Raw genomic sequence first — 18,915 nt, 5'->3', positions numbered from 1 at the left:
AAACGGGTTAATATTGTTTAACACTCATCACACTGTAATTCAGAAATCGGAAGTAGGATCTGCAATAGATTCAAAATCAGTTTATCAGACCATAAGACCTGTGTTTGGAAAAAATCGATCTCTGAGAAATTCCGTTTTGAAGTTTTTGATTATCACTTCCGTTGTTTTCGAAAATAATAACTGGAGACCAGTACAGTCGAAGTAAATTTGTTTGGAAGCAAACTTGCACACTAAAAGATTTTTTTACTAGTTTTATAGAAACCGCATCTTTTTACATCGTTACACACCGCTGAAATTCAGAGTTTCTACACTCATCAGATCAGTTGCGGAATTAGAGACTATAATTCCACTTAATTTCAATCTAAAATCGTGGAAATCGAATCAGCCATTGAGATTGATCGACATCCAACATTGATTTCTAAATAAATACGTTGGATCCCATTTTGGCAGAATCTCAAATCCAGAAATTACAAACAAACATTATAACCGCATAACAAAACATAGCGATAAATTTTAGTGTATTTTATTCAGATTTCATTCCGAAGTTTTATAATTCACAGTCATTTTTCACATGTCGATTTAACGTTACTATACTGTGTTGGCAATTCAATTGCTCTAGTACCTCAGTTATCGAATGAACCCCATCATGCAAGGGATAAATGAACTAGAGCGAATGATCTTTCTGTTTGATGTGTTTTATTGGTATCTCTTTTCGTCCTAGCAAACAGGCGAATACCGCCTTTTCGCTTTAGCATTTATACGAGGAATGCTGCAAGCTTTTACGGGTGGTGTTTGTGCGAATGACAAAACAAACAATCACGTCAAAAAGATAATGCTCGGTGGAAGGGAAAAGTGCTAAACAGCAGATCTCTCTCGTTTTGTGGTTGAAGATTAGTGAAAAATTGAGCCTCTGCGAACCAGTGGAGCTCAGTTATTATGGTGTTTTCGAAGCGAAAGATGAAGCAGTTGTTCGCGTTCGGTGTGGCCATCGTTTTGGGTAGGTTTCAATGCAGTTCGGAAAGGTTTGCGAGGTTTTGTTTAGTGTGATTACGAAGGTAAATGGATGAAAGATCATCATCGGGTCGGATAGTCAAATAAGTGCATTGTGTAAGGTGTTCGATATCGTGCTGATATTGAACATTCCTCAGTGTTGTCAGCTCAAAAACAAAGCACTTGCAAGTTATGAAATTCGTGATTAAGAAAGCATTTCGGAACTCGACGACGAGTGACGAGTGATGATGATAATAATAAGCAGTGGAAAGAAGTTGTTTGCTGAAGGTGTTAATTTGTTTTTCCCTTTCCTTCTCCCTGTATGCCGTAGTGATCTGTTTGTACAAGTCATGGGGCAACCCGACCAGCGGTAAGCTAAATCTAGGAATCGGCAGCGAAAATGACCTAGAGAATGGCATAGATCAGGTAAAGTTTGCACAACAGCGTCATGAGCTTCTACAGGGGATACCTGCCAAAAGTCCTCCCGGCGGTGTCAGCAGTAACTTTGCTGGGGCTGCAGAAATGCTGCACGACGATCAGGAAAACCGTTTGAACGAGTTGCATCAAGCTAAGAAGCAAATTCTGGAACTAGAACGGAAAATTCAGGAACTGGAGGGTCGCATTCCGAGAAAGTATCCTGACGTTACATTCCTCAACTACAAGAACAGAAAACGAATTTTGGTGAGTTTGCATAATCATTATCATTTGTTTGGGGAAGGATGATAACGGAGCTGGCTTAGTTTAACGATCAGGGGTGTATTAGAGGGATAGAGGATTTAATAACTGTTAACTTATATCAAATTTCTATAATACAAATTTTGCAATAGTGAACCTATTCTAGTTTTGATATGAACGTAATTCTGAAAAGGTGATGCTTCGATGACTAACAGACCAATTATTGATAGATTTTATCCTCAGTCGACAGAAATTCGATGTTGTGAATGCTATCATATTCCGTGACGCAAAACTCCACTTTTTCATCTTATACGTTCCACTTCATGGTGCTTATTGAATCATGCAACGAAAAAATGAAGCACCTACAAATAGTACCTCATCAATAATTACTGGCACTTATAATAGCCTCTCTGTTATGTCTCACCTTCTTACTGTGTATTTCATCCTTATGAATATGGATTGACCAGTATTTTTCTCAGTTCGAAGAAAGTTGGTAGTTACTGGAAACGTGGAGCAACGTTTAGGCTTATGAATAATTTGATACAAGCTCCCAATGTTACACCAGTTTTCATATATTATTAAAACCAATGATTGCGAGTGACAACAACAGTTTTATGTCTTCAGTGGATTAGGATACTGAATTCTAGCGTTCTGTCTGCCAATGTATCGTCAATAGTGACGCTTTTAAGGCGACCAAGGAATTTTTTAATGGCTAGCACCTTCGTAATAATTTTATGTGTGTGTGTGATGATATTACGTTGATTATTTTGTATAATGATATTACGTCGATGATTTCTATTTGATACCCATTTTATTATGAATGAATTTTTAGATTCTTGAAAAAGTGTCCGATATTTTTTCCAGTGTCTATTTTTTTTTTGAATTTTTAATAGATATCCTTGAACTTCTTCTTCGACACTATTTTCGTACAATTCAACTGTTTTTCAAAGAAGGGCGAATCTTACTAAACTGAACAAATCGAGTTTCTCTTTCCTAGAAATAAATTCTTCAAAATCCCGCAATTTTTTTGTTCGTTCTATTCTCTCGGGGATGGCTGAACCGTTTTTTGCTATCTTAGGCTCGTTTGAAAGCCTTTTTTGGATCATTGATCAAATTACGGTTTCGGAGATATAGTCGTATAAGTGACGTAATCGACAAATCGCATTGTTTCTATCCGCACATTTTTTCAGAAAGTGATCAATGATCAAGTTCAATTGTATTATTGCTGATACTTTTGGTTTCAAGAATGTGGCCGGATATGTAACGAAGGCACTGAGACCCGCTCTGGTAAACTAATCGGATCAATCTGAAAAAAAAAATCGTGTTAAAAATCAGCCCAAATTCGTGTCAGAAATTATATTACTGACAAAAAAAATATTTTTTCATGTGGAACACATCTTTACACTAAAGTTTTTTTCTATTTATTTCATCATTTGATTGGAAATATTTCTAAGCTTCGTTTTGAATGTATCAAGCCACGTATTTTCAATTATATCTGATTGAAATTTTGATTAGTAGTGATTTGCGATTTGATTTTGTCTGCTAAAAATCTCCGGCATACCGGATTTCCCTGCCATAGACGACGGTTTTGAAGGAGTAAGCGATATATCAAAGGGAAAGCATCACTCTGATTGGTCAATCGATAGAAAAGCGAAGCTGTTGGAAGCACGTGAATCTATAAATAGAAGCAAAATTATAGCTAACGTTTCAGTCCTACGCGTTGCATGACAGAGGTATATTGTTGCTAGATATCCAGACAAAAAGTGTCATAAAACGATTTGAAGCTTTAAGGTGAAATGTAGCGGAAAGCGAAAGTCGCGTTTTTGATCAATTATTCAAAAACTAGACCGATTTTCGAAAAACCAAAAACACTTAAGTTTTCGAAATCAAATTTATCATAACTAAGTATTCTTAGAATTTTTAAATTTTGCTTTGCGGAGCCGTAATTGGTTTTTGAAATGTATAAACGGTAACTGTTCCGTTCCACGGGGATGATTTTAGAACTAAAAAGTAGTGTTTGTAGCAGAATTTCACAAAGAATCTGAAAATGCAACTCAAAATTATAAAATTTTAGCTAAAACAACCGAAATTTGAAAAATTTTTATACAAACTTTTCCGCATTTTTTTGAGTGCTTGCGCGCTGCTGTTTCGTATTGAGGTGGTGTGAGAAATGCACGGTGGGCACGGTGGCATTATATCGTGAGCAAAAATTACATATAAAATTATGACGCGAATTTATGCAGCATTGGGTTTTATGTTGAAATAAAAACGGGTTGAATACAATAAAATGGGTATTGTAAGAAATTGATTATTTTCTAAGTAACTGTCATTTATAATGCTAATAATGTCCAATTCTGTTGAGTTCAATGCATTGATGTTGCTGAAGCAATAAAGCCTGGCTGTGTGATATCGTATTATTTTAGATTGTAACAATTTTTATAACAAAACTATAACTTCATCATTGACATGCTACTGAATGAAATACAAACCAAGTGTTATCGTGATACAAACAATGTGATAAACATTGAAAAACAACAGGCATACACATGGTTAGCAAGTTGGTCAATACATATAGATATAACCTCATGTTAGTCATTCATAATTACTCATGATTTATAGCTCTAGTGTAAGAGTAATCACTAACAATAACGATTGAATTAGCATATATTAAAATTGTGAAGGATTCAAAAATCCATTACGTCCAGTCTTTTTTACAAGCCAATATAACGAGAGGTAAGCCCACTGCGCTCAATCATTGAAAAAAGTTCTTGTTTCTATGTGTCCGTTTTTCTTGGTATGCTTTGTGCGACGGTTCGTTCAACTGAAACGGATAAAATTTTGCGCGCATTTTATGACGCTACATTTCACCTCAATTGTTATGCTCTGATCTTGTGTCATGCAAGCTCGGGTGAAATTTCATGTTATGTTGTTTTCGCCTGAGAAAATTGCAACTACTCCAGGGTAAATTTTGAGTGCTTAAGATTAATTTCTAATTTGTATAAAATGAACTCGATTGATAATGAGAAAAAGTTTATCGCTTCAACCGAAATCGCAGAATGGTAGAGAAACTTAACGCTATAAAAATAACTGCTTGCGTATTCGAATAATACATTCTTCTTTTCACTTGAATGTGTACGAATGCGATTCCTGTGCAAAAAACAGTATTGGCATCAAGGCGATGGATAAATATTTGAAATAAAACTTCGTGATGTTGGTGAAGGATGCAAAGTAAAAAAAAACAATGAAGGTTGCAGTCCGGTCAGTAGCATCTGCGAAAAATGTGTTACATTTTTATTGTAGCCGAAGTTTTTAGGATCTTAGTAACCACTGGAATGATAACGAAACAATTAGTACTTCAAGAATTGTTCAGGGATAGTGGATTTTTGGTAAAATCATGCATTTAATATAAAATAAAGTATTACCCAACGTATATTTTCCATAAACTACCGAATAGATATGGTAAAATTTGATATTTCAAAGCTTGGAATCGCGCATATATTCGAAGACTCGCAAAAAAATCCTTTTACTATGTCTACTATGCTTTCTAAATGTTATATCAAAAACAAATTTATCATTTGATTGCAATTTATCCTTAGATTAGAAAGGAAAGTTGGCCCGGGTTGGCGGTTCAATGCATAAGGCACTGGTTATACAAACCAGTTGTCGTATGTTCGAGCCCCGACCTTGGAAGGATTCGTAGTGTCAGTAGGATCGTAGCACCAGCCATGCAATAGTTCTGTACACTCTGAATCGGCTGCGAAGTCTGTTGAAACAGAAGGTCAAATTCCACTACAGAAATGTAATACCAAGGCTTTGATTTTTAGAAAGGAAAGTTGTAGGAAATCGGATAAACTACTTTCAATGCATTCGAATGGTTGTTTCGCAACATTAAACTGACGAATCCACCGCATTTCGTCTGTAAACATAAATGGGACTTTTCGTTCGTATGAACGATGTTCGAATCCAAATAACCTTTGAAACTGAAATGGCATACTTTCTAGCGTATCGCATATCAGTTAGTAACAAGAATTGGACTGATTTCATCGTGGTTTAGCATTTATTTGAAGAAGTTTACTGATATTGCAATAATTTGTGGCCAACGAGTCGCGTTCGAAATAATTCCGGTTCCGGAAATACAGGGTTATATAAAAAATCAATTTCGCGTGCATTTTATATACCTTGGAACGTAAAAACGAATAAATTTCTTTGAACTATTCGTATAATGTACGTGTTCTGTTAGTTGATGGTCAACAAATTAGATTTTCAGTATATCGGTTCTCAGTTCCGGAAGTACTGGAAATAGTGGTAAAAAATTTGAAAGCCGGAATTCAAGCCATTTTCTCAAAGAAGCTCAAACCGTCCTTTAGAGCGACGATGCAAAATACGGAAATCAAACTCAAAACTGTTTCAAATTGCAATTCAGTTTAGTAACAGTTCGGCTAAAAAGTTCGTATCGTTTAATAGAAACACACATTTTTTGCCAAAATTCGTTTTTATTATTCAACATAATTGCCATCAGAGGCGATACAGCGATTATAGCGATCTTCCAACTTTTTGTAGTACGATTTGTCCTTTGCCTCAAAATAGGCCTCAGTTTCAGCGATTACCTCTTCATTGCTTCTAAATTTTTTACCAGCGAGCATTCTCTTGAGGTCTGAGAACAGGAAAAAGTCACTGGGGGCCAAATCTGGAGAATACGGTGGATGAGGGAGCAATTCGAAGCCCAATTCGTTCAATTTCAGCATGGTTTTCATCGACTTGTGACACGGTGCATTGTCTTGATGAAACAAAACTTTTTTCTTCTTCAAATGAGGCCGTTTTTTTGAAATTTCGTCCTTCAAACGCTCTAATAACGCTATATAATAGTCACTGTTGATGGTTTTTCCCTTCTCAAGGTAGTCGATGAAAATTATACCATGCGAATCCCAAAATACAGACGCCATAACCTTACCGGCCGATTGTTGAGTCTTTCCACGCTTTGGGTTCGGTTCATCGCGTGCAGTTCACTCAGCTGACTGTCGATTGAACTCCGGAGTGAAGTAATGGAGCCATGTTTCGTCCATTGTTATATATCGACGAAAAAAATCGGTTTATTTCGATATAACAGCTCCAAACACTGCTCAGAATCATCAATTCGTTGTTGTTTTTGATCGATTGTGAGCTCACGCGGCACCCATTTTGTACAAAGCGTTCTCATATCCAAATATTCGTGAATAATATGTCCAACACGTTCCTTTGATATCTTTAGGGTGTCAGCTATCTCGATCAACTTCACTTTACGGTCATTGAAAATCATTTTGTGGATTTTTTTCACGTTTTCATCGGTAACAGCCTCTTTTGGACGTCCACTGCGTTCATCGTCTTCGGTGCTCATATGACCAGTACGATATTTCGCAAACCACTTTCGAATTGTTGCTTCGCCCGGTGCAGAGTCTGGATAACACTCATCAAGCCAGCACTTTTTTCATCAAAAAGTAGTGTTTCATCAACACACGAAATTCCTTTTTTTCCATTTTTTTTCACAATAACAAAAGTAGCTTCACTCAAAATGCAATATCTCACAAACTAATAATCAGACAGCTGTCAAATTTATACACGTATCTTTTGAAGGTTGGTACTAACTGAAAATGGTATGGATTTAATTCTAGTGGCGCCCTCATAGAAACGATACGAACTTTTCAGCCGATCTGTTATGCAGTTGGTGAAACGAACCGATCTCGGCTATATTGGTTCCTAGTTGCCGGTTCCGAAAGTACCGGAAATAGTGCTTGAAGTTTTCATAAACAGAACTGACATCGATCGGAAGCCATTTCACCGAAAGCTTCATTTCACCGAATGACATTTCGGCGAAATGACGGTATGACCAATGAAAATAGAGTAGGGGAAGATGTTCGGTTGCCGACATCCCACCGTAACTTTTGACAGAAAGCCGATAGCGTCATTCCAACAAATGTCATGTGTGTGTTTTATAGCAGCACGTTCTTTTTGTGTCGAATACCAAAGCAAACAGACGCTTGTACTTTTTGCTGCGCTTAAAACAAATTTTATTTGCATGAAAATCTACCCAAAAGTTTTTTAAGACTTTTTTTATAATTGAAAAGCATCCATTGAAAAAGTGAGTGGATTGAATATTTATGACATGAAATCGATCTATTTCGTGATTTAATACCGGATGCTGTCATAATTTTCACAAGCAAAGTTTTTTTTTGTTATTTTTAAAATGTCTACCGATTTCGGTTACCGGTTACCCCATTTTTTTGACAAATCAAGAAAAATTGTCAGTGATATGCAGAGATGCCAAGTCTGCAAATTTGTCTGTAAATTATCAAATTTCTTAGTTAGCTTGTTAACCTTTTTTCGTCTAAAGACTTTTTACAGACTTTTGAAACTTCGATTGTTTGTAGACATTCGTCAGAAATTACAGACTTTTAAAAATTTTGCGTGATCTTTTCGTTTTTGCTAGCTAAAATTATTGTTTTACCTGGCATCTCTGGTGATATGCAACACGTGGACAATTTGACGGCTTCCATACATCCTTCGTATAAGTAAAAACTTTGGTTCTCTGGTTCTGTTAGCCATGGCGACTTCAAACAAATCGTCCAAGTCAAGGAGAATGAACTATAATTCACTGAATAGTGCCATTAAACGTTGCTTAGTGGATAAGAAGCCAAAAAAATCGACTGCAGCAACGTATTCAATTCCGCGAAGCCAGTGGAAGACCGGTCTAATCAACACCAAAGGCGCCACCATCCAAATCATAGGCCAAGAGAGCCAAGGCGAAGTTACCATCAGACGATAAAGACTTTTGTCCAAAACGCCTCCGAAAAGAATAAATTCTGTTTTTTCTTTGAATAGTTGCAGTTTTTACTTATGTTTTTCCATTTTTAGCGAAGTTTCTTGGGTGCCGGTAACCGAACACCTTTTTTGAAATGGCCTAAATTTATCATTTTTCTAAATTGATAAAAAAGTTTTTTCAATCGATTGAATCAACTAAATTTCTTATTCAGTTGTTAGTTAGGGACTTTAGCTTTCAGTCAGAAGTTATAAGCTTAAAAGAAAAGGGTGCCGGTAACCGAACACTCTCCCCTAATATGAGAAAGGCATCATCGCACCACTAGGTGCATTAAAACTGTTTTTTTTCTTCTGTTTGCAGTCAGTAACTAAGAGAAGACAGTAAAAATATATACTACGAAATGCTAAATGACCATGATAACTTAATGATAAATGAATGAGTATGATCATTTCATTATTATATTATGTAAAAAAGATTTCTTCGGTGAAGAAATCAAAAGTATAATACCTTTTGAAATAAACGTGTTCATGGAAAAGGTTTAATTTAGGTATAAATTTCATTAACGGAATTTAGTCAAACAATGATTTTTTTCAATGCTTGCCAATGTTTGTCGACATCTGTCAACGAATCGTTAATCGTTCCCATTGGGCTTAGTCATACTGACCTTATCTTTGATTTCACAAAAAACAATCACACTCTAGTTCCCATAATTGTGGAGGGATATAACCGAGAGACTATTTCTCAAACTAAGGGTTATGAATATGGGTTCGAACCATTCTCCAACGGAGTTTGCCAACAATTGTTTTCTTTTATTGGTTCAACTGTTTCAAATGCCATCCAAATGAAATCTTGCGTATGGTTTGTAGTGTTCAACAGTTTAAATAATCAACAAGATTGTTTGTTTTCCACAGCTTGCTTCATGCGACGTTATTCCTGTTGTTGATTAAAATAGATTATTTAAAAAAAACCAAATGTAGGAAAAAGTTAGTGTTCGAAAATCTACGATTTCGATTGTTGCACTGTGTTATGACTTGTTTCAAACCAACCCGGGAGAAATATATTGTTATCCATTGTCTCAATTTGTTACGCTAGAAACCAATATATTGGATGAATGGTCGCAAACCATGTCAGTTTTGTCAGATCTGAACTTGAGTGAACCATGTCTGATATAATCGGAGCCAGCAATAAAACGATTGACTAAACTGGGATACATCATCGTCAATCGTTGATTGACGAGCTGGGTCCTGGTAGCTGAAACTGGCAGGAGACCGCCCGTTACTGGTACGCACCGAGTACAGTACACAATCGCAGTAGGCTTCGAAGGAGGGTCAACACTGTGACGGCGCGTTAATTACTTAACTTCATGAACAAAATATCGTTTTTTTCACAGACACTTGTATCTTGCTTTGCAATTGACGAACTCTTGAGTATGCTAATTATTCCAGTGGATGTTCACGCGCAAAAGTTCGCAACCGACAATTTATTGTTCCCTCAAGTACTGTTGGTATGTTGAAGAGGACTAACGTAAATTTGACTGTAGAATCTTGTCTACGTCAAACTTCGTACATACACTGATAGAAAAATGAACATGATCAAATCAAATAGTTATTTAGTCCAGAAATCACATCGGAAATTGTGTTTTCAACATAAATTGGATATACCCAAATGCACTACTTCGTATTAGAAAGTAACTTGATCTACCTCGAAGTTGATCATGTGCTGGAGTCAAAGTGCGTTAGGTTGGAACCACCACCACACTCCCGCGATGTTACAGCATCAATTGCGCGTTTTTTTTTTTGTGCTGAGTGTAAGATGCAAGCCAGCAAGGCGTGACGATGCGTGTGCCATGAATTATTCGGAATAAGACAGAAAGTAGACAGAAAACTATTATCTAATAACTATTAACCGGCATTTCGGGTGGCCATGGCTCTCGTCAGGTGCCCAAAAATGGAGTCGCGCTTATTCGGTGCAGTATTTGAAGGACAGATGTGCATCGCTCTGCCGATTGAATAGATTAAGATGAAATCTGACAGTGGCTTGGTAGGTTTCACTTTCACGTGGTTTGAAAGTTGTTATAGTTATTTGGAATTAAACCGGTAAAACAACAGCCAGTGGAGTGTTGGAATTTGATATAAGGTTGAATAACTATGAAAAATTGAATTTTCACAGTACAACTTGACATGAAGATTAACTTTTCTCGCAAAGAGAGGATATGCAATTGTTGTGAAAAACGACTTTTAAACGAGATCATAAAATATCTGTGTGCACTCGATTTTCTCATAGATGGCAGATCTATTTAAAAAAAACTCATGTCGTTTTCGTTTTCCATTTGCACTACACCGGTGCAGTACTACACGGAGGCATGAATAAACGAACAAAAACATAAACAGTAACCATTGACTACAATAAACTATTCCATTGCACACCAAACTTTTGATGATTGCTACACCAGTGGTATAGGCGCAGAAAAAGTGTAGCACTGCTGTAAAAACCAAAACGCCATCATATTCAAATGAAAGGTCTTATTTTTCGCTGTTGAAACTTATCTTGATAAGACTTCTGGTCTCGGAACTACAAGGACATAAGTGAAAGAATTTCAATTTCAAGAGAATGTTTTTATGCATGGCGATTTAAAAACGATAAAAATCTTTCGAACTAGCTCTAGTTCTTAGATTTTGTATGTCTTTTTAGTTGAATATATCGGTTCCAGTTCCTTTCACATTTGATGAGATATTAAACATCTACACCATTAGTATAAAAATACATTTTCCATATTAAGCTATTCTACGCTATTAATTCACTAATCCTACGTCCTAAGCTTATTTAAAATATCCAAAATAATCCAAGTCGAATTGCTATTGATCGATTTTTCAACTTTAAAAAAGTTATTTTTCTTATTAAATACCAGCTGACCCGTCGAACTTCGTCTCGCCCATAAATTATATGCTCGAATTCATGTTCTCGGAGTGCAGAATTGTCAAACGACTAAGTGGTTAACGCTTTTCTCCAATATTTTTCTAATTACTTAACCTACAATCAACAAAAGTCGACACATATTCGCTTTAGCCATAAAAAGGAACATAATCAAAAATTATTGTAAAACACTTCTGTTAAGTAAAAATAGAGCAAATGAATAGAATGTCGTTGAATCAAAGCACTGAATAGAGATCCCTCTCTAATGATTTCGACATAATAGACGTTTTCTCTTCCAGATGTGATTCTTGCTTCCGGTAATCGATAAAAAAGTTCCGTAACCAGCATTTTGTATTGATAAGCTTAATACAATGTTGAAGTGTTTCCCTTCTAGAGTTGTTCATTCGGTAGAGTAGGATATATTTACAATTTGTATTTAGCACATGTAACCAAAAGTTCGTAAAAAAAGATTTGGCTTAAGCTGCATACAAAGCATTCTGAACAGTCCGTTTTTAAGGAATTACCCATTCGACGCAACAGAACAAACTTTGAAGCAGTTTCTTATACAGCTTCAAAGCTTCGAGAAAGTTTTCTCAGAACTTGTTCTGTACGTTCAAGTTGCCAAAAAATGCCACGCGTACTTTAGACCTTTAGTAAAGTGGATATTTTTAGGTACTAAGAAACTTTTGGTGGCTTGGAGAGACGGCGCTCACATTTTAAGTAGATTGATCTTACCAATTTGAACATTCTTCTCAGAATATGAAATAGTCTCAATCCATCTTGAATATTGATATCTAGTTGCCACTTATTATGTGCGCTTGTGTAATCTTGATCATTCGAAAGCAAAATGCAAGGAAAGTCTCTTAGCTTGAGCTTAGCTCTTCTACAGCACAATCTTTTCATTGATTCACAATGACCAATAAGGAGTGTATCGAAAAGTAGTTAGCAACATTGATTATTGGATGAAAAAGCGAAGAAAAAAACATATTTTGACATCAGTTTTCGATATATTGTAAAAAAATCAATTTTTATGCATTTCACTGATTATATTGAAGAAAATCCTAGTTTCTGTGAAACGCTCGCACTTTGGATTTGACATTCTTCATTAAGTTCTGCACAGTTACTTTTGTGACTTTCCTGGTGGCAGCTGTCCAGTTTTTGTTTGAACTCCTGCATGTTTTGGGACACTACCTTTCTTCCGAAAATGCTTTTCCATCGCCACCGTGGTGTCAGCGTCGTCCAGGTCCTGGTACACCGATTTCGTATATTATAGCGGTCCGGGCAGCGCTCGAGACTCTTCCTTGGCGTAGGTTTCGTTGTCGATCAGGATGCATGATTATGCATGACGCCTAATAATCTCAAAATCAGTATACGAGTACTGAATTTAACAAAGCATCGTATCGAATAGAGTTGACACAACCAAAACGGCGTTCGGTTCGAACATAACCACCACTGGTCATCATCAAATCCAGAAAACTAAACGGTTCTTTTCAGGGTATTCAAAATTCACAGAATTATTTTCGAAAAAAAAAGTTTCGCATAGATACAAAGAAATTTATATAGAACACAAACAATTGTTGTCCACATATTCAAAACAAAAGTTAGATTTTAAACATAGTTGTCTTACACTGAAAATCGAGTTTACTAATTTTTAAAGAGAAATCACTCATTGTCGATCTTTTCTATAAGCTGCCTTAAATAAGGTAAAAAAAAATTTTGGTTTCTATTCGAGTTTCGGGTAAATAACCGGTTACTCTTTTTCAGGGCCGCCGAGAGAAAAAACGGGTCCGGGGGTATTTGAATTTCGTGTGAACAAATGAGCAAAAATATACAACTGAACTCGGATTGAACGAGCAAAAAAAAGGTCCCATGATATGATTTCATTATGAGCAATAAGACATATTTTTAAATATGCGAATTTCAGTGCCCCCTAAAAAAGCTAACAACATTTTGGACCAACTTTCATTTACCTAAACATTGAGATCATCGCTCGTTAGTTTGGTTTATGTAATACACTAGTTACCTAAAAAATGCGGAAATGCACTTAAGGAACAAGACTCTTTGCAAGCGTATGAGTAATGTCAACAGTGTGTGCGTAAAAACAAATTCCGGCGCTTCTTCTCCTGATTTTAATCAAAAAATCCTCCATATGGTTGAAAAATAAACCAATCAGTTCATTCTGCTTAAAATTGCAATTCAAGAAAAGCGAAAATCTCTTCCGCTTTCCTTAAAACTACTATAGCGAAATTATTTCAGTTTCAGCTTACTTCCACTGACACATTTGATTAGCAACAAACACATTCCTATATGGATTTCCTCTTGCAGAAATTATTGCGATATAAAGATTTACGTACCTTCTATAAGTAAACCCGCAAAACACAAACCTTCAATTTAACACGCGAAAGGCAATGGATATGGAATGTTTTCGTAAAACTATTTATTTTTCCGGAAAACTGCTTTTGTAACAGAAAATATTTAGTTTTGTTTATTTCGTGTAGCGCAATCTAACACAAATGCATTGAAGCAGTGTTGCTACCTATTTATTAAAGAATTAAAATCTACATTCATAAAATGTAAGCAATTGTCCGTTGGTGAAAAATTGATCAAAATTGATATTTCATCCAAAATGTCCGGCTTAACATTCATTCAAGAATAAATTATTGTAAAAAAAGATTGTTTGAAACTCAATCGTGCAATTCACTGTGACAAACTCGGTACACTGCATATATGAATACATAGATCTATGACATACGTACCAAACAAAAGGTACGTAAAACACAAATTACCAACACAAGTCAACTTGGATTACTCTTGATCCTTAAGTTGATTTTGGGTAGGTTTCGACCAAAAAGTAGGTAGCGGCTGGAAAAAGTGTGCAATCACCACTCACAGAAAAACTTTGCTTTATTTATCTATTTAAATTGGAGTTAACTATCTGTTTGAATTTTAGTTCATATTTGTAGTCGTTTGGCAATGTGAGATTCTCGTCGTAAATTATTAAGTAATATATAGAAAAAAGCATTTCCTATTGCAATAAGTTAATCAACTCCTCAGTCATTAATGATGTTAGCTAAGGTCCATCATCCTGATGTGGATCAGTAAGTCTGAACCATCAAAGAGAGAGAGAGAGAGCGTTCATCGTTATCATTCCAAAAAAATGGGCGTCGTAACAACATCATCGCCTACTTCGAGTGTTTTTGAATCGCGCCTTTTATATAATTCCAGATTACTGGTGGTGCCGGTTTCGTGGGGTCTCACCTCGTCGACTACCTTATGATGCAGGGCCACGAGGTGATTGTGGCGGACAATTTCTTTACCGGTCGGAAGCGCAACGTGGAGCACTGGTTGGGTCACGAAAACTTCGAGCTCATCCATCATGACATTGTCAATCCGCTGTTCATCGAGGTGGATGAAATCTACCATCTGGCGAGCCCGGCGAGTCCACCGCATTACATGTACAATCCGGTGAAGACGATCAAAACCAACACGCTCGGAACGATCAATATGTTGGGCTTGGCGAAACGGGTAGGCGCCAAGGTGTTGATTGCCAGCACGTCGGAGGTGTACGGCGATCCGGATGTGCATCCACAACCGGAGACCTACTGGGGTCATGTGAATCCCATCGGGCCCAGGGCGTGCTACGACGAGGGTAAACGTGTAGCCGAAACACTGAGCTATGCGTATGCCAAGCAGGAAAATGTAAATGTCCGTGTGGCGAGAATATTCAACACCTATGGACCTCGGATGCACATGAACGATGGACGAGTGGTATCCAACTTCATTATTCAAGCACTGCAGAATCAGTCAATTACGGTAAAGTTTTGCTATTGAGTGGAGATGTAATTTGTTTTCTCAACTCATAGAAAACATTTTTTATTTCCAGATGTACGGAAGTGGTCAACAGACACGATCATTCCAGTACGTGTCCGATCTAGTTGACGGGCTGGTCGCGCTGATGACATCTAACTATACTCAACCCGTCAATTTGGGGAATCCGGTGGAGCGTACGATTGAGGAATTTGCCGAGATTATTCGAGATTTGGTCGGGTGCAAAAGTAAAATCATCGAACTGCCAGCAGTAGAGGACGATCCTCAACGGAGGAAGCCGGATATTTCCCGCGCCAAGAAATATCTTAACTGGGAACCGAGGGTTAGTTTGCAATGAACAGTTTCGAATAACTATCAATATTCAATCTTCTATATTCGGTAGGTTCCACTGAAGGAAGGTCTAGACAAAACGATCGAATACTTCCGGAAAGAATTGGCACGCTCGAATCACTCCCAGCGGAATATATTTGTGCCAGAAACGACTGAAAACACTTAGCAGTAGCAGCAGTACCACTTACGGTTATTTTACTCCAGTAGATGCTATGGACTTGTGGTGGAATAGATACACAAAAAGTCAATGAAGGGTGCAATATCCTCCTGGCCACGTAACCAGTTCCCGGTCTCCATGCTGTTGCAGTACAAATTTCCCAAAACATGAAACGTACGATAGCACACGTAATTCCTACATCATCCGATCTATCATTCGCCAACTAAAATTAGTTAATTGTAAATAGAAATGTATTTAATAACGAAATCAAAATCATTCTGTCGCAGGGAACATTACAACATTGTCGGAGGTCTTTCTTGATTTTAGGTTGTGGTCATTTTTTTTACAGTTATTGTTGTATGTGTGTACATTTGTTAGGCCTATCTTTTGTGTATACTCTTATTCTGTCTAGTCTTGTTTAATTTTTGCAGAAATATTTTAAACATGTTTTCATTTTTTTAGGATTGTAAATAAAGACAAAAGTGAGGGATTATATGAAACAGAGGATGTTTTTTATTAAATTATATCACCTAAGATTTTCTAATTCCCCATCATACCAAAGTGATCCCAATGGCATTATTGTGAATGGATGCGATTCGTCCACTAAAATAATTAAATCTGGTTTACTTCATAAATTTCTTGATTTGGCAACATATATATCAACACTGTTGTCAAATCTGGTTCGGTATGCGTGCTCAGAACACTCACGGTCACACTCGAGATTACGTCTGGTGTTGGCAGGGCTTGCAAATTGAAGCAACGAATATTAACAAAAGGGTTTCATCATCTGTGCTATTCACAAACATTCGTATGTCAGGTAGAATTCACAGCGCAACCCAAGCAAGGAAAGCTGCTTCGTTCGTTCATTAGTTCATGAATATGCCCGCTTGCTGAGACCTATGCTTCATGAGATTAGCATTTGATGAATGGTTCTCATATTGTAGATGCCTATGAGGAAACTAGATTCATAACTTTTAGTTCCGATGAATATTAATTTAAAGAACATTGCTTTTAGTGTTTCTAGGATATATACACAGTGTAAACTACCAAGAAACAAATTGATCGTTCTGAAAATGGGCTTAAATGCAAAATTTCTGCTATAAAATGTTTAAAGTATGTTTGAAATGTGATCAAATTTGGTATTGGAATGCGAACATTATGTTAAAAATGATTTCTGTAAACCTACACTTTAAAAATAAACCGTAAACATTGCCTATATGACTTTGCTTCGTGTCTTGTAGCACGCCGTGAAGCAAGGTCTTCTTTCTCGTACAATACTAACGAGAGCGAACCCTTCATTTCATTACAGACTGAGACTGAGACTGAGAGCACAGACAATTTACTTGGCAAGGGGAATTGGTCTGCTCAGTAGCATATACTCTCACGCATCCAGTTTCTCTCTAATATAGGTCTCTCATTCAGCTATGTCAAGCAAAGTGTTCACAGCAGATGTTTTTTGTTGCTTCGTTCGTTCGAGGATTCACAATACAAGCCCTGTGTGTTGGTAGTGAGTTGCGAAATTCAGTTTAATGAAAAATGGAATCATCTCGAAAAAAAATCCCTTGAATGATTTTTACGATTTTCGCAGTAGTTTATCTCGACAACCAACTCACCTCAACTTTTGATGATTAAGGGGTTACACTACTGTAGAATTTTCATAATATTGGAAATTTTTTTCCATTGCAAAAGGTCATGTATGATCTTAAAAATAATATCCCAAAAGATGAAAAGCGGAAAAAAATTCTAGACGTCTTAATTTCGAGTTTTACCGCGAGACTCCGACTATTATATTCCTAGCACCTTTTGTTTTCGCGCGCGTCATCCTTCTCTGCAGGTGCAAAACAGTCTAGAATCGACTTAAAGCCCTTAAGGGAGGCCCAACAAGAAGAGGATATCGACAACGAAGGCGAATTGTATGGTCCAGGTATTGCCGATTAATGGCATGTAAGTATGAGATACGATCTTACAGCACCGAAAACTTTAAACGCGTTTATCTCAGAACCACGTTGTTTGAGCTGGCCGGAAACATAAGTCAAGTAAATCTTGACCAATCGATTCAAAAATTTTACATAATATTCTCGATAGTTATCTCCACAGAGGTACGTAGAGGTTTTTGAAAATTGCGAATATTTTTTTATGAACAATTTTGTGATGAAAAAATTAGGTTTTATTTTCAAAACCCTACGTACCTCTATGCACACTGTAATATGAAATAAGAAAATGTTCTGTTTTTTGTTCTAGATCGAAAATTGCGGGTACTGAATTTTTCCAACCGTCAAAATTCAGCACTTTCGCGGAAATGCCGCCAAGTCGCCATTTTGTTTTTCAATTTGTTAAACTGATCATTTTTTTTGTACTTAAATATACATATTAAAGAGTGCTTTATACAAAATTCGGATTACTCCATTTTTTGGATCCCAATATAATTCCCCAAAAAAGTCCTTCTCTTTTTTTCTACAGTGATGTAACCCCTTAAGCACCATCGCAGACCATAGTGTTTTAGTAGTCTTCGTGCACTGCAAGACAAACTTCGTGAGAAACGTCCAGAATCAGCTTGTGTGCCCAAAAAAAAATTCAAGTTGTTTAAAACAACGAAACGATTAGTTTCATCAACGATCATCAAACCAAAAAATAGTTATTTAAGACAGACATATCGCAGATTCAAACAAAATATGCTTCTAAAAATTTCGTTTACTTTTATTAAAATTCAAAGTCACGGCATTGGATGGTTACATTTCTCCAGTTCGAACGCAATCTCGAACCTTCCTTCTGATGGAGCCTATCAGCTCCCTCACAGAAGGAAACGGATAAGAAATCAGCGCATTTCTTCCATTTTGCTCGTATTTGCTGGAGGTCCTTGACTGCCCCGCCGCTTCGTCGACGTCACTGTTTTGAAATTGCCCAGTAATTTTCTATTGGTCGATATTCCGGGCAATGCGGGAGGATACATTAGCTTGAAGACCTACACGCTTGAAGCATTTTTCGATGCAATATTGGAATATCATCCTCGAGTAATTTTTCTTCTTTCGAATTTCATTTGACCACAGAAACGTGTGAGCACGTTATTTCGCATTAGTACGACGATTTTTTTGTGTTTCTCGCGATTTTGCTCATTCTGGATTGAATCAGTGTTGTTGCGATGCCCGCGAAACTATCATCGGGAGTCACTGTAAAAGATATCGAAAATAAATCCACAATCGAAAAACGTGACCTACTTGAAAAATTATAA

The 18,915-nt window shown here is 36.8% G+C and overlaps 1 protein-coding gene across 1 annotated transcript; it reads left to right on the top strand.

The window, feature by feature from the left end:
• Positions 1-813: 813 nt before the first annotated feature.
• LOC131430318 (UDP-glucuronic acid decarboxylase 1) lies at positions 814-16,188 on the top strand. Its single transcript, XM_058595193.1, has 5 exons — positions 814-997; positions 1,322-1,671; positions 14,597-15,184; positions 15,255-15,521; positions 15,582-16,188. Exons 1-5 carry the CDS (start codon positions 937-939, stop codon positions 15,693-15,695), a joined length of 1,380 nt encoding a protein of 459 aa, XP_058451176.1. The 5' UTR covers positions 814-936; the 3' UTR covers positions 15,696-16,188.
• Positions 16,189-18,915: the final 2,727 nt, after the last annotated feature.

The sequence above is a fragment of the Malaya genurostris genome, chromosome 2 (genome assembly GCF_030247185.1).
Source record: "Malaya genurostris strain Urasoe2022 chromosome 2, Malgen_1.1, whole genome shotgun sequence".
NCBI classification, from domain to species: domain Eukaryota; kingdom Metazoa; phylum Arthropoda; class Insecta; order Diptera; family Culicidae; genus Malaya; species Malaya genurostris.
This window is presented reverse-complemented; position numbering and strand designations above follow the sequence as displayed.

Excerpts from the sequence above, each read along its gene's own strand:
- LOC131430318 (XM_058595193.1), top strand. The coding sequence starts at position 937 with ATGGTGTTTTCGAAGCGAAAGATGAAGCAGTTGTTCGCGTTCGGTGTG. Across the intron at positions 998-1,321 it reads CGGTGTGGCCATCGTTTTGG|TGATCTGTTTGTACAAGTCA; the intron begins GTAGGTTTCAAT and ends TGTATGCCGTAG. Across the intron at positions 15,185-15,254 it reads TGCAGAATCAGTCAATTACG|ATGTACGGAAGTGGTCAACA; the intron begins GTAAAGTTTTGC and ends TTTTATTTCCAG.